The 16,269-nt window shown below is 44.2% G+C and overlaps 1 protein-coding gene across 1 annotated transcript in view; it reads right to left on the reverse strand.

Moving 5' to 3' along the window:
- Positions 1–16,269, reverse strand: part of LOC145349481 (cilium assembly protein DZIP1-like) — a 390,694-nt gene that overhangs the window by 271,430 nt on the left and 102,995 nt on the right. The window contains exon 6 of the mRNA XM_080198019.1: positions 7,126–7,287. Coding sequence (XP_080054145.1) covers positions 7,126–7,287 — 162 coding nt within the window. The remainder of the gene's footprint in view (positions 1–7,125; positions 7,288–16,269) is intronic.

The raw sequence follows: 16,269 nt of genomic DNA on the forward strand, positions 1-16,269 counted from the left end.
AACCTAACCCGCACACCTTTGGACTGTGGGAGGAAACAAGGGCACCCGGAGGAAACCCTGCAGACACGAGGAGAACGTGCAAACTCCACACAGACAGTGACCCGAGCCAGGAATCGAACCCAGGACCCTGGAGCTGTGAAGCAGCAGTGCTAACCACTGTGCTCCCATAAGAACATAAGAACATAAGAAATAGGAGCAGGAGTAGGCCATCTGGCCCTTCGAGCCTGCCCCGCCATTCAATAAGATCATGGCTGATCTGTCGTGGCTCAGTTCCACCTTCCGGCCCTCTCCCCATAACCCTTAATCCCCTCTCTTATCAAAAACCTATCAACCCGCTTCTTGAAAATATTTAGCGAGGCAGCCTCCACCACTTCAACGGGTAGAGAATTCCAGAGATTCACCACCCTTTGAGTGAAGAAGTTCCTCCTCAACTCCATTCTAAAATGCCCCCCCTTTATCTTGAGGCTGTGCCCCCTAGTCCTAGTGTCTTTTTTGAGCGGGAAGAGTCTCTCCACCTCTATCCTATCCATCCCATTCATCATCTTATACGTCTCAATGAGATCTCCCCTCATTCTTCTAAACTCCAACGAGTACAAGCCTAGTTTATTCAGCCTCTCCTCATAGCTCAACCCCCTCAACTCCGGTATCAGCCTAGTAAACCTCCTCTGCACTCCCTCCAAGGCCAAAATATCTTTGTGCAGGTGCGGCGCCCAAAACTGCACACAGTACTCCAGCTGCGGCCTCACCAATGCCCTATACAGCTGCAGCAAGACCTCCCTACTTTTATATTCAATCCCCTTCGCTATGAAGGCCAGCATCCCATTTGCCTTCCTGACCACCTGCTGCACCTGCAAGCTGGGTTTTTGCGACTCATGCACAAGGACCCCGAGGTCCCTCTGCACCGTCGCCTGCTGCAGTTTTTCGCCACGTAAGTAATAGTCCTTCCTACCATTCTTCCTACCAAAGTGGACCACCTCACACTTGCCAACATTAAATTCCATTTGCCATTTCCTGGCCCATTCGCCCAGCCTATCTAGATCCTTCTGCAGACTCTCCACACCCTCCACACAATTTGCCGTTCCCCCAATCTTGGTGTCATCAGCAAATTTCGACACCCTACACTCGGTTCCCTCCTCCAGATCATCTATATAAATGGTAAAAAGCTGAGGCCCCAGCACCGACCCCTGGGGCACTCCACTAGTCACCATCCGCCAATCCGAATAGCACCCGTTGACCCCCACTCTCTGCCTCCTATTTGACAACCAATCCTCTATCCACGCTAACACCCTACCCCCAACTCCAAGTCCCCTGACCTTCTGCAATAACCTCTTGTGAGGTACTTTGTCAAACGCCTTCTGAAAATCCAGAAAGACCACATCCACCGGCTCTCCTCTATCGACCGCCCTAGACACATCCTCATAGAACTCCAGTAAATTTGTCAGACACGACTTCCCTTTAATGAAACCGTGCTGCGTCTGCTCTATCAAGCAATTCCCTTCAAGATGCCTCGCAATTTCCTCCTTAATGACGGGGATCCCGTGCTGCCCAAAGAGGTTACCAGGAAAGTGGATGAAGGAACGGCGGTGGATGTTGTCTACCTGGATGTTAGCAAGGTCTTTGATAAGGTCCCTCATGAGAGGTCAGTTAGGAAGGTTCAGTCGCTAGGTATACATGGGGAGGTAGTAAATTGGATTAGACACTGGCTCAATGGAGGAAGCCAGAGAGTGGTGGTGGAGGATTGCTTCTCTGAGCGAAGGCCTGTGACTAGTGGAGTGCCGCGGGGATCTGTGTTGAGTCCATTGTTGTTTGTAATCTATATCAATGATCTGGATGATAATGTGATAAATTGGATCAGCAAATTTGCTGATGATACAAAGATTGGAGGTGTAGTGGACAGTGAGGAAGGTTTTCAAAGTTTGCAGAGGGATTTGGACCAACTAGAAAAATGGGCTGAAAAATGCCAAATGGAATTTAATGCAGACAAGTGTGACATATTGCACTTTGGAAGGACAAACCAAAGTAGAATGTACAGGGTAAATGGTAGGACTCTGAAGAGTGTAGTTGAACAGAAGAATCTGGGAATACAGGTACAGAATTCCCTAAAAGTGACGTCACAGGTGGATAGGGTCATAAAGAGTGCTTTTGGTACACTGGCCTTTATAAATCGGAGTATCGAGTATAAAAGTTGGAGTATTATGGTAAGGTTATATAAGGCATTGGTGAGGCTGAATTTAGAGTATTGTGTACAGTTTTGGTCACCTAGTTACAGGAAGGATATAAATAAGATTGAAAGAGTGCAGAGAAGGTTCACAAGGATATTGCCGGGACTTGAGAAGCTCAGTTACAGAGAGAGATTGAATAGGTTAAGACTTTATTCCCTGGAGCGTAGAAGAATGAGGGGAGATTTGATAGAGGTGTATAAGATTTTGATGGGTATAGATAAAGTGAATGCAAGCAGGCTTTTTCCACTGAGGCTAGGGGAGAAAAAAACCAGAGGGCACTGGTTGAGGGTGAAAGGAGAAAAGTTTAAAGGGAATATTAGGGGGGCTTCTTCACGCAGAGAGAGGTGGGAGTGTGGAATGAGCTGCCGGATAAAGTGGTAAATGCAGGGTCACTTTTAACATTTAAGAAAAACTTGGACAGGTTCACGGATGAGAGGGGTGTGGAGGGATATGGTCCAAGTGCAGGTCAGTGGGACTAGGCAAAAAATGGTTTAGCACAGACAAGAAGGGCCAACAGGCCTGTTTCTGAGATGTAAATTTTCTATGGTTCTATGGTTTCTATGGCTAGGGGACCTGCAATTTCCTCCCTAGCCTCTCACAATGTCCTGGGATACACCTCATCAGGTCCCGGGGATTTATCTTCCTTGATGCGCTTTAAGACTTCCAGCACTTCTTTTTCTGAAATATGTACACTCCTCAAGACATCACGATTTATTTCCCCAAGTTCCCTAACATCCATGCTTTTCTCAACAGTAAATACTGATGAGAAATATTTATTTAGGATCTCACCCATCCCTTGTGGATCCGCACATAAGTAATCTTATTGATCCTTGAGAAGCCCTACTCTCTTCCTTGTTACTCTTTTCCCCTTGATGTTTTTATAGCAGCTCTTTGGATTCTCCTTTGCTTTATCTGCCAAAACAATCTCATGTCCCCTTTTTGCCCTCCCAATTTCTTTCTTAACTCTATTCCTATACCCCCCATATGCTTCAAGGGACTCACTTGCTCCCAGCTGCCTATGCATGTTATGTGCCTCTTACTTGTTGTTGACCTGGGCCTCAATATCCCGAGTCATCCAGGATTCCCTACTTCTGCCAGTCTTGCCTTCATTCTAAGAGGAATGTGCTGTAGCCAAACGGGCCAGCTAAAATGGTGTTTTGTAAAGCACTCTGCAACAATTGGGCAAGAAACTAAACCGACAGGCTGCAGTTTAAAGACAGAGACAAACAGGCTGCGACCCTGATGAGTGAACAAACAGGATATGGATCATCTCCAGGATGAAAGGGACTTTACAATCACACCGGCTTGTTTCATCTCCAGGATGAACGAGACTTTCTGGTCACACTGGGTTGTGTACCAGACATGGGGCACCGTGAATCCTTATTTAGGAGGGAGGTATGTGACCTATGTGCCTCCAACACCTACAGACATGGCCGCTGGGGATACACCCAGAGATCAGTGTGGTAGCACCTGAATGGGGTCTTATCGATCAGGGTGATCAAGTCCTGATCAATTGATTGGTAATGGCCAAAAACAGGCATGAAACCAAATGGGGTATAAAGGGTGCTGCACAACCAGGAATCTCTCTTTCTCTCCGACCCCATGAATGAGCTACAACAATGGTGAACATCGCCAGCAAGAGGAGTGTAACCACGCCCGAGAAGGAAGAAAGACCAGAGCCAGAGTGCCACACCAGACCAAAGGAGCAGACTATGAAGACGACTACCGAGACCGACACACAGATAAAGGCCAATATCTGCTTGGGTACTTGCCAGTCACGCAAAGTTAAGTCAAGGTCTTCTATTGGACTTGAGTTATAATATTTTCTGTAAGATAACTTATTGTTGGTCGGGTGGGTGATTATTGTGTGGGTTTAAATAAATATTGTTCGTACTAATAAGACGTCTACTTGTAGTTATTTGTCTACCATATAAGGGTTAAAACAGACTGTGCGGCAGGCAACAGTGCTTATCCTGAACCCCGGTTAACATACTTTTGAAAGTGTCCCACTTACCAGGTGTCCCTTTGCCTTCCCACAGACTCCCCCAACTCCTCCAATCCCTTGTCCTTGAGTGGGCCAACCCTCTCCCTGGCTACCCTCTTGCTTGGGATTTTCCTTAATCTTGCTGGCCAATGCTTTTTTGTGACCCCTTTAAGCCCTCCTTACTCTTTGCTTAAGTTTCTTCCTACTTTCCTTGTATTCCACACTTGCTTCATGTGTTCCCAGCCTCCTAACTTTGAGAAATGCTTAATTTTTCTTTTCAACTAGGCTTATAATTTCTGTCGTTATCCAAGGTTCCCAAAACTTGCCAAACTTATCCTTCATCCTTACAGGAATGTGCCGGTCCTGAATCCCTATCAACTTACATTTGAAAGCCTCCCACATTCCAGATGTTGATTTGCCATCAAACATCTGCCCTAGTTTACATTCTTCAGTTCCTGCCTAATCTTGTTGTAATTCGCCATCCCCCAAATCGGTACCTCAGCTTGAGGACTATACTTATCTTTATCCATCAGTACCTTAAAGCTTACTGAATTGTGGTCACCGTTCCTGAACTGCTCCCCTACTGAAACATCAACCACCTGGCTGGGTCCACCAGGTCTACAATGGCCCCTTCCTTAGTTGGACTATCTACATACTGTTTCAAGAAGCTCTCCCAGATGCTCCTTACAAACTTTGCCCCATCCATGCCCCTAGCACTAAGTAAGTCCCAGTCAATATAGAGGAAGTTAGAACCTCCCACCTCAACAATCCTGTTACTTTTACACCTTGCCAAAATCTACCTACATGTCTGTTCCTCTATCTCCTGTTGGCAGTTGGGTGGCCTATAGTAAACCCAACATTGTGACTATACCCTTCCTATTCCTGAGCTCTATCCATATTGCCTCGCTGTATGGCCCGCTAAGGTGTTCTCCTGCAGCATAGCTGTGATATTCTCCTTAACCAGTAGTGCAACTCTACCACCCCTTTTACATCCCCCTCTATCCCACCTGAAACAACTATATCCTGGAATGTTAAGCTGCCAATCCTGTCCTCCCCTTAACCAAGTCTCTGTAATGGCAACAACATCATAGTTCCTAGTACTATTCCAAGCTCTAAGTTCATCTGTCTTACCTGTTACACTTCTCACATTGAAACAAATGCATTTCAGTCCACCAGACCCTCTTTGATTAGCAACTTACCTTGCCTGCTTTTTCTCTGAGACTTACTGGCCCTACACTCTTCAGCTAATTCACCTTTGCTTTGGTTCCCACCCCCTTGCCAAACTATTTAACTCCTCCCATGTGACACTAGCAAACTGCCCAGCCCTTCCATTTTAGACGCAACTTGTCCTTCTTGTGCAGGTCCCACCTGCCCCGGAAGAGACCCTAATGGTCCTGCACGGTTATCAGGAGCAGTAGATTCGAGGGCAGGGCCTGTGTGGGTGAAGCCATCATGAAAAAATATCTAGACCAGATGAAGGCCTCAAAATCACAACTCATCCAGAAGCCAACCATGCCCAGCAGGACAAGAACCGAGGAGAGTCCTCCCAGATCGGCCAGCCCCACCACTCCATCGTCCATAGTTAGAACCTCCTAGTCCAAAATGAACACTGCAAACAAAGTTGCGGCTACTCCCCTTCCACCTGAGGAACGAAGCGAACCAGAACCCCGGTGCTTGCATCATAAGAGATAGACACCTGATTGATACGGCACGGTAGCACAATGGTTAGCACTGCTGCTTCACAGCTCCAGGGTCCTGAGTTCGATTCCTGGCTTGGGTCACTGGCTGTGTGGAGTTTGCACATACTCCTCGTGTCTGCGTGGGTTTCCTCCGGGTGCTCCAGTTTCCTCCCACAGTCCAAAAATGTGCGGGTTAGGTTGATTGGCCATGCTAAAATTGCCTTAGTGTCCTGAGATATATAGGTTAGAGGGATTAGCAGGTAAAATACGTAGGGATATGGGGGTAGGGCCTGGGTAGGATTGTGGTCGGTGCAGACTCGATGGGCCGAATGGCCTCTTTCTGTACTGTATGGGTTCTAAGTATTCTAACTTCTAAGATACATTCCTCCCATATCAAACGCCAAGTTGGAAAATCTTCACCCAACACTGAAAGGTCGCAACAGACCCATGAGGTGCACAAACCCCCGAGGTTCCTTGGACTTAGGGGCGAGGGAATGTAATGACTTCAACAAGATGTTGGCCTCTTGGAGTATGAGGTTCCGGATTGAGGTCATGATTTCCCGCCCAATCAGGTAGCCTTGCTTGTTTATAAATATGGGAGTGTCAGGTCCACTGACGCTCCTGATTCTGACTTTGTACCTGAAGCACTCCAGGAGTGGAATAAAGTTTGTAAATAAAGGGAATCTGGTGAAGGAACAAAGGCACCTGAGGAGTTATTTTGAGTTGTTTATATTCAAATATACAAATTAGGACCAGAAGTAGGTCACTTGGTCCTTTCAGCCGTCTCTATTATTCAATATGATCGTCACTGAATTGATTATAACCTCAAATCCACATTCCCATTACCTTTAATAACCTTTCACCCCCTTGTTAATTGAGAATTTCTCTCGGTCTGCCTTAAAAATATTCAAAGACTCTGCTTCCACTGACTTTTGAGGAAGAAAGTTCCAAAAGATGTGCAGGTTAGGTTGATTGGCCATGCTAAATTGACTCTAGTATCAGAAGGATTAGTAGGGTAATTAGGGTCTAGGTGGGATTGTGATTGGTGCAGTCTCAATGGGCCAGATGGCCTTCTTCTGCATTGTGGAGATTCTAAGAAAACACACAACACTTTCAGAGAAAAATGTTCTCCTCATCTGTGTCTTATTTTTGAACAGTGACTCCTAGTTCTAGATTTTCCAACATCCTCTCCACATCCACTTTGTTACTATCACTCACGATCTTAAAAGTTTTACTTAACTGCTTCTAATGCAGCATTCTTTTGAGTCATTTCTTTAAACTCTTTAGCGAACATTTCTTTCATTTGCTCCATTTCATAATTCAGCTTCTTTTTTTCTTCATCCCTCCATCTTTCAAAGTTTTTGGTTGTTTCCTCTTCTTTCATTATTCTACTTTCAAGTTCCTAAAGTAAACCGGCAAGGTTAAGTCCATAAAGTGCAAAACAAATGTATCAACGTATTTTATCAACTTTAAAGATAGCTGAAAGATAGCCCATAGAAATAGGACAATTCTCAGGACAAATGCATTACTGAATCACTGCACTTGCAGAACCTCTGCATGTACATTCTTCTCTTCTAGCTATATTCAAATAGACGTTAATGCAAAATCAGATCTCAGAAGTGGAATAACAAAGAAGCATCTGAGTATCTGTAACGTTTCAAACTCATCCTTCCAGAACCCTTGTTACCAATATACTATGTAACATTTTGATGAAGATAAAGGAACATATTTTTCTGGTTAATAAGTAGATACGAATTAATGGCACAAAAATCTGATGGGAAGCTTAACAATTTTTGTGCATGATTTCCTCTTTACTGAGTCTTGATCATGGCCTAAATTTGTATCAGAAAATATTAAAACATTGGCTGAAATTGGCATTAAAAAATAGGCCTTCCTTAAGTAGGGAATAATTCAGGTCAGCCATCCCTAAGAGAATCAATAATTCATACTGGCTGTGGGCAGTGCTGGGCTGTTCCATGCGCTGACTTGAACTGACAGCAAGATTCTGTCTAACTGGAGTGAAATAAAAAAGCACGTCAGCTATGGTACAACAGTAGTACCAATACACCCAATTGGTTTAGTTACTGTTTTGAATGCTGTGGTATAAATATAAAAATAATCAGCATTTCAGAGGTTGTGTCCAATTGTCAACAATTGTGTTTTTTTAAATTAGCATGTGTAAAATCAATTATTTTGAATTAACAGTTCATTTAAGTTAGTTATTTTGTTGATGTTGCTGATGAGCTTACGCTGATTTTTTTAGCTTTGCACGCATGTTCATTTAAATTAAAAATTTTAACAATATTAACCATTGTGATGTAACCACCAATGAGACAAATGAATATTTAACTGAACCCGACTATATGGACTTGTGGGGCAGTCCCGGCCTCTGATCCAGAAGCCCTGGGTTTGAGTCCCACCTCAGTATTTAATGGTCAAGGAAAATGCATTCATAATGCGGCCAACAGCTTGAATGTCAACCTGCAAAATCCTTCGAACATGCACCAATGGTGGGCGGAAAGAACAGGAGACACTATAAGATAAAGGAGCAAAAGTAGGCAATTTGGCCCATCAGGTCATTCAATCAGCATGACAGATCTGATACGATAATCGTCAACTTCACTTTCCCACCTTATCTCCATGACCCTTGATTCCATTACTGATTGAATAGCTGTCTATCTCAGCCTTGAACATACCAGGTCTGGGACTAATGTACCCGCAGGGGTATTTGCTTGTTCTGTTGGGGAGACTTTAAACCGGTATGGCAGGGAGATGGGTACCTGAGCAAGGAGTTAGAAAAAATGAAAACTGAGTTCGAAACAAAAGGCAGAAAAGATGAAAACAAAAAAAGGAAGACATGGGAATAAAAGGAAAAGAGCAAATAGTGACTGTGTTATCTCTAGGGATGGGTATAGTGGAAGGAAAAGTGGTCACAGTTATAGAGTCACAGCCATAGAGTTGTACAGCACATGAAAAGACCCTTCATCCTATCGAGTCTGCACCAACAATAACTACCACTAAAGTCACACTAATCCCATTTCCAGCACTTGTCATATATTCTTGAATATTATAATTGAAGAGCTGATCCACATACTTCTTCAAGGTTGCAATGTTTCTGGACAACACTACCATCCCAGGCAGTGCATTCCAGATTCCCATCAATCTCAGTGATTTTTTTCCCAAATGCCCTCTAAATCTCTTGTCTCTCTCCCTAAATCCATGCCTTCTCATGATTCAGAACACCCACTCATCTGATGAAGGGGCAGCGCTCCAAAAGCTAGTGGCTTGTGCTATCAAATAAACCTGTTGGGCTTTAACCTGGTGTTGTGAGACTTCTTACAGTGTGAACAACACCAGCCTTTGAAATTGAAGAGTGTCATTAGATCTGACAAGAAGAGTTGGCTGTGAAACATGTGATCCAGCACTCTGCCAATTATTGGGAAGATAGCACCCTTTGGGTGGGTGGTGGGGTGGGGTGGGGGGGGGGGTACATTTTGCCTTCGCCACGGTGTGTTTTTCAAAGCAGGAGGCAGCGCTCCACTTGCTGGTGACAGGATCTTCAGGTCCCACTGGGGGTTTCCTATTGACCGTACCCCACATCACCAGGAAACCCATAGTGGAAATGCGCTATCGGCAGGACCAGAAAATTCCAGCAATAAGTGCAAGCTAGAGAGAAGCATAAAAATAGACAATAAGAGTTTTTTAAACTACATTAAATGGAAAGAAGAAGTAAAAGAAAGTATTGGGCCCTTAGAGAATGAAACTGGGGATGTAATTATGGGAAGAAAGAAATGACTGAGGAGTTAAATAGATATTTTGCATCAGTCTCTAATGTAAAGGAATCTACAAACATCCTAGAAATAGGAAAAAATACAGGGGAGGAATTAAATACTGTCACCATCATCAGAAAGTTAGTTTTAGGCAAACTAATGGGGTTAAAGCCTCCTTGGGGATCCAATGGCTTGGTGGTATAATCATTAGACGATTAATCCAGAAAATCAGTTAATATTCTGGGAACCCTGGTTTGAAACCACCACAGCAGAGGGTGGAATTTGAATTCAATAAAAAAAGTCTGGAGTTAATAATATACGGATGATCATGAAACCATTGTCGATGGTCTGAAAAACCCTTCTGGTTCACTTATGTCCGTTAGGGAAGGAAATCTGCTGTCCTTACCTGGTCTTGGCCTGCATGTAACGCCAGAACCACAGCAATGTGGTTGACTCTCAACTGCCCTCAGGCAACTAGGGATGGGCAATAAATGCTGGCCAGCTAGTGACACCCGTGTCTCACAAATGAAAAAAGAAAGTCCCTTGGACCTGATGATTTACACCCCAGAATCTTAAAGGAGGTGGTTACAGAAATCTTGGAAGCATTAGTAGGTTTTTTCCAAAAATCCTGGGACTGTGCCAAAGAATTGGAAAATGGCCAATGTTGTATCCTTATTTAAAAAAGGAATGAGGCAAGCTTTAGAAAATGACAAGCCAGTTAATCCATCCTCAGTAATCGGAAAAATATTAGAATTAATTATTATGGAAAGAATAGAAGTGCATTTGGAAAGTCATAATCTGATCAAGCAGAGTCAACATAGTTTCAAGAAGGAGAATTAATGTCTGACATTCACTCAAATTCTTTGAGGAGGTATCAGCCAGAGTAGATAGAGGAGAACCAGTTGATGTTGTATATTTGGATTTTCACAAGGCATCTGATAAGGCTCCTACGGAGGATAGGAACTCATGGTATTGGGGGTAGCATTCTGACACGGATAGAAGATTGGCTAACAACAGGAAACAGGAAGTCACATTAAGGAGGTCTTTCTCATGCTGAAGGGCTCTTACCACTGCATTATAGCCTTCATCTGCCTCCTCCAGGGCTTTGCTATTGTCGGCCACCTCAACATCATCCTCATCAGAGGAAATGTGCTGCTCATCCATTTGCTCCTCAGCCACCTCCTCATCCCATTGAAGTGTCATGTTTTGGATGGTGCAGCACAAAACCACAATGCACAAAATCCTTTAGGGACTGTACTGCAGCACTCCACCTGCGTAGTCCAGGCACTGGGATCACATCTTCAAACCCCAATAGATTGTTCGACCAAAGTGTGAGTTCCTCAATTATATTGAGTCTCCTCTGCATTTGGAGGCTTCTGCTTAGGCATCCTCAGGGCCTGTTTCCCAGACTGTTTTTGTTCTTTGTTCTTTGTACTCCTTGTCCCTGAGGAATAATCTTTTTAGCTGCTGCCCTCCCTCAAATATTTTGCCTATCTGTGAGTGGCCAAGGATGGAGATATCATGGATGCTCCTTGGGAACCTAACACAATACTGGATGATGCACTTTATGTCGTCACAGACTAGCATTACATCCAGGGAATGGAAACCTTTGCAGTTAATAATCAGGCCTCCTTGATGCATTGAAGAATGGGGAACGAAGTGTATAGTCAATGGCTCCCTGCACTTCTGGGAAGCCAACAATCTGGAAATGGGAATATATTTTCAAGACAGGATCTTTATGGGGAGGTGAGTTACTCACCACAGGATTCCTAACTTTTGACCTATTTTTGTAGCTACATTATTTATATGGCTTGTCCAGTTTAGTTTCTGGTTAATGGTAAATCTAGGGATATGATAGTGGGGGATTCAGTGATGATATTACTATTGAATGTCAAGGGGTAATGGTTAGATCCTCTCTTGCCCTGAGATAATTGCCTCAGAGCAAAAAACCTGAGTCTAGACGGCAGTGTTGACTGTCCATTGCCAGGGTTTGAGACATCTGCTCTGGGCTGGAGAGGAATTTGCGATGGGAAGGGGAAGATCCAGTTGTCATGGTCCATACGAACAACATAGGTAGTATAACAAAGGTTCTGCATAGAGAGTTTGAGGAACTAGGCACCAAATTAAACATCAGAACCTTCAAGGTTATATTTCTCTGGATTATTACTTGAGCGATAGGCAAATTGGCATAGGGTACATAAAATAAGAAAGATGAATATGTGGCTCAAAGACTGGTGTGGGAGATGTGGGCTTCGGTTTGCGAGGCACTGGCATTAATTTTGAGAAAGTGAGGGCTGTCCCATTAGAATGGCCAACATCTACCCATGCTAGAACCAGTGTTCTTGCAAACCACAGAATCAGAGAAGTAGAGAGGGCTTTAAATTTAAAGAAAGAAGGATGGTTCTGTAAAGGGGATTTATAGTCTTACAGAGCAAAAGGATATAAATTCAGAAGAGATAGGAGCAGAATTAGGCCATTCAGCCCACTGAGTCTGCTCCGCCATTCAATCATAGCTGACATGCTCCTCATCCCCATTTTCTGCCTTCTCCCCATAACCTTTTAACCCATTACCAATTAAAAATCTGTAACTCCTTCTTAAATTTACTCACTGTATCAACATCCACTGCATCTTGGATAGTGAAATCCACAGATTCACAACCCTTTGGGAAAAGTAGTTTGCCCTCAATTCTGTTTTGATATGGCAACATTGTAAATCAGATGTTTAGTTAATGATATTCAAAGTGTGACAGGAAGGGACAGAGTGTACAATGTAAAAAAACAAATCGGGTCAAAATGGGAAAAAATGGTCACAAGACAACATTAATGGCTCTGCTTAAATGCATAGTATTCAAAACATAGTAAATGAATTTACGGCACAAATTGAAATTAATGGGCATGATCGTATAGTCATTACAGTGACATTGTTACAAGGACATGAAAGCTGGGAACTAAATATTCAGGACAATGTGACTTTTCATAAGGACAGGCAGGAAGGAAATTGGTGAAGTAGCCTTGTAAGTATGAGATAGAATTAATATAATAGAAGAAATGATCTTGGACTGGAATATGTGGATTTGTGAATTTGTGGATATTAAGGTGGAGGATGTGTTAGAACTTTTGAATTCTTTCAAGATAGATAAGTCGCCGGGACCAGATGGGATGTACCCCAGGATACTGTGGGAGGCGAGGGAAGTGATTGCAGAGCCCCTGGCGATGATCTTTGCGTCGTCAATGGAGACGGGAGAGGTTCCGGAAGATTGGAGGATTGCGGATGTAGTACCTATTTTCAAGAAAGGGAACAGAGATAGCCCGGGAAATTACCGACCGGTGAGTCTGACCTCAGTGGTTGGTAAGCTGATGGAGAGGCTTCTGAGGGACAAGATTTACGAGCATTTGGAGAGGTTTGACATGATCAGGAATAGTCAGCATGGATATGTCAAGGGCAGGTCGTGCCTTACGAGCCTAGTTGAGTTCTTCGATAATGTGACTGAACACATTGACGAAGGAAGTGCCGTGGACGTGGTGTACATGGACTTCAGCAAGGCGTTTGATAAGGTCCCCCATGCAAGACTTCTTGAGAAGGTGAGAGGGCATGGGATCCAAGGGCCTTTGGCGTTGTGGATCCTGAACTGGCTTGCCTGCAGAAGGCAGAGGTTGTGGATGGGTCTTTTTCTGAATGGAGGTCAGTCACCAGTGGAGTGCCCCAGGGATCTGTTCTAGGACCCTTGCTGTTTGTCATTTTCATAAATGACCTGGATGAGGAAGTGGAGGGATGGGTAAGTAAGTTCGCTGATGACACGAAGGTCGGTGGTGTTGTGGATGGTCTGGAAGGATGTCAAAAGTTGCAGCAGGACATAAATAGGATGCAGGACTGGGCGGAGAAGTGGCAGATGGACTTCAACGCGGATAAATGTGTTGTCGTCCATTTTGGCAGAACCAACGGGATGAACGAGTACACTATCAAGGGCAGGAGTCTTAGTAGTGTTGAAGAGCAGAAGGATCTTGGGGTCCGGGTCCACAGGACTCTTAAATCGGCCTCGCAGGTGGAGGAGGTGGTCAAGAAGGCGTATGGTGTACTGGCCTTCATTAATCGAGGGATTGAGTTTAGGAGTCGGGAGGTAATGCTGCAACTTTATAAGACCCTTGTCAGGCCTCATTTGGAGTACTGTGCACAGTTCTGGTCGCCTCACTATAGGAAAGACGTAGAAGCTATTGAAATGGTACAGAGGAGATTTACAAGGATGTTGCCTGGACTGGGAGGCATGCCTTATGAAGTTAGGTTGAGGGAGCTGGGTCTCTTTTCCCTGGAGAGACGAAGGTTGAGAGGCGACCTGATAGAAGTTTATAAAATGTTGAGAGGAATAGATAGGGTGGATTCTCAGAGGCTATTTCCCCGGGTTGAAATGGTCGCTATGAGAGGACACAGATTTAAGGTGTGGGGAGGAACGTACAGAAGTGATGTTAGGGGTAAGTTTTTCACTCAGAGGGTGGTGAGTGAATGGAATCGGCTGCCGTCAGTGGTGGTGGAGGCGAACTCGCTGGGGTCTTTTAAAAGACTTCTGGATGAGTATATGGGGTTTTATGGGATTGGGGGTTATAGATAGGTCTATAGATTGGTAGGTGTTGATGTGATCGGCGCAACTCGTGGGCCGAAGGGCCTGTTTGTGCTGTAGTGTTCTATGTTCTACGTTCTATGTGGAATCCATTTGGATTCCATTTCCCTCCACATTGGAGGTAAGAAATAAGGAGAAGAAGACACTGGTTGGGGTCATTTATAGGATTCCTAACAGTAGTGGTACGGTAGAGTCATAGAGTCTTGGAGGTTTACAGCTTGGAAACAGAGCCTTTAGCCCAATTTGTCCATGCCGTCCTTTTTTTAACAACTAAGATTATCCCAATTGCCTGCATTCTGTCCATATCCCTCTATACCCATCTTACCCATGTAACTATCTAAATGCTTTTTAAAAGACAACATTGCACCTGCCTCTACTACTACCTCTGGCAGTTTGTTCCAGACATTCCCCACCCTCTGAATGAAAAAATTGCCCCCCTGGACCTTTTTGTATCTCTCCCCTCTCACCGTAAACCTATGCCCGCTAGTTTTAGACTCCCCTACCTTTGGGAAAAGGTATTGACTATCTAGCTGATCCTTGCCCCTCATTGTTTTATTGACTGCTTTTAAGATCACCCCTCAGCCTCCTACACTCCAGAGAAAAAGTCCGAGTCTATCCAGCCTCACCTTATAATTCAAACCATCAAGACCTGATAGCATCCTAGTAAATCTTTTCTGCACTCTTTCTAGTTTAATAATACCCTTTCTATAATAGGGTGACCAGAACTGTATACAGTATTCAAGTATGGCCTTGTACAACTTCAACAAAACTTCCCGACTCTTGTATTCAATGTTCTGAGCAATGAAACCAAGCATGCCAAATGCCTTCTTCACCACTCTGTCCACCTGTTACTCCATTTTCAAGAAACTTTGAACATGTACCCCTAGATCTCTTCGTTCTATAACTCTCCCCTCTGCCCTACCATTAACTGATTAAGTTCTGCCCTGGTTTGATCTACCAAAATGCATCATCTTGCATTTATCTAAATTAAACTCCAATTGCCATTCGTCAGCCCACTGGCCCAATTGATCAAGATCCCATTGTAATTCTAGATAATCTGCTTCACTATCCACTATGCCACCAATCTTGGCGTCACCTGCAAACTTACTAACCATGCCTCCTAAATTCTGACTATAGAATCATAGAACTCTACAGTGCAGAAAGAGGCCCTTCAGCCCATCGAGTCTGCACTGACCACAATCCCACCAAGGCCCTACCCCATGTCCCTGCACATTTACCCACTAATCCCTGTAGCCTACGCATCCCAGGACACTAAGGGGCAATTTTAGCATGGCCAATCAACCTAACCCATACATCTTTGGACTGTGGGAGGAAACTGGAGCACCCAGTGGAAACCCATGCAGACACGAGGAGAATGTGCAAACTCCACACAGTCAGTGACCTCAGCTGGGAATCAAACCCAGGTCCCTGGAGCTGTGAAGCAGCAGTGCTAACCACTGTGCTACCATGACACCCAATGATTCAGAATGATTTCTGATCCAAATAATTAATATAAATGACAAATAACAGTGGACCCAACATCGATCCCTGAGGCACATCGCTGATCATAGGCCTCCCGTTTGAAAAACAATCCTCTACAACCACCCTCTTCTGTCACCAAACCAATTTGGCTACTTCACCCTGGATCCCGTGAGATTTAACCTTATGCAACAACCTACCATGGGGTATCTTGTCAAAGGCCTTGTAAAAGTCCATGTAGACAACATCAACTACACGAAGAACTAAGTAGGGCAAAGAATAAATCAAGAGATAATGAGCTGATGTGGTTAAAGGAGTGGTGTGGAAAAAAGGGATTCCATTTCATGGGGCACTGGCATTGGAACAGGAGGAATCGGTTTCCACTTGAACCGATTTGGGACCAGCATTCTAACAGAAAGGATAAATGGGGTGGGTCGCAAGGACTTTAAACTAGCAAGTAGGAGAAAAGAAAGTGTAAAACTACCAGTAGTATAATAGTTAATGGAAAACATAGCAGGTTAG

The sequence above is a fragment of the Carcharhinus amblyrhynchos genome, chromosome 10 (assembly GCF_965287045.1).
Source record: "Carcharhinus amblyrhynchos chromosome 10, sCarAmb.v2.hapA, whole genome shotgun sequence".
NCBI lineage: Eukaryota > Metazoa > Chordata > Chondrichthyes > Carcharhiniformes > Carcharhinidae > Carcharhinus > Carcharhinus amblyrhynchos.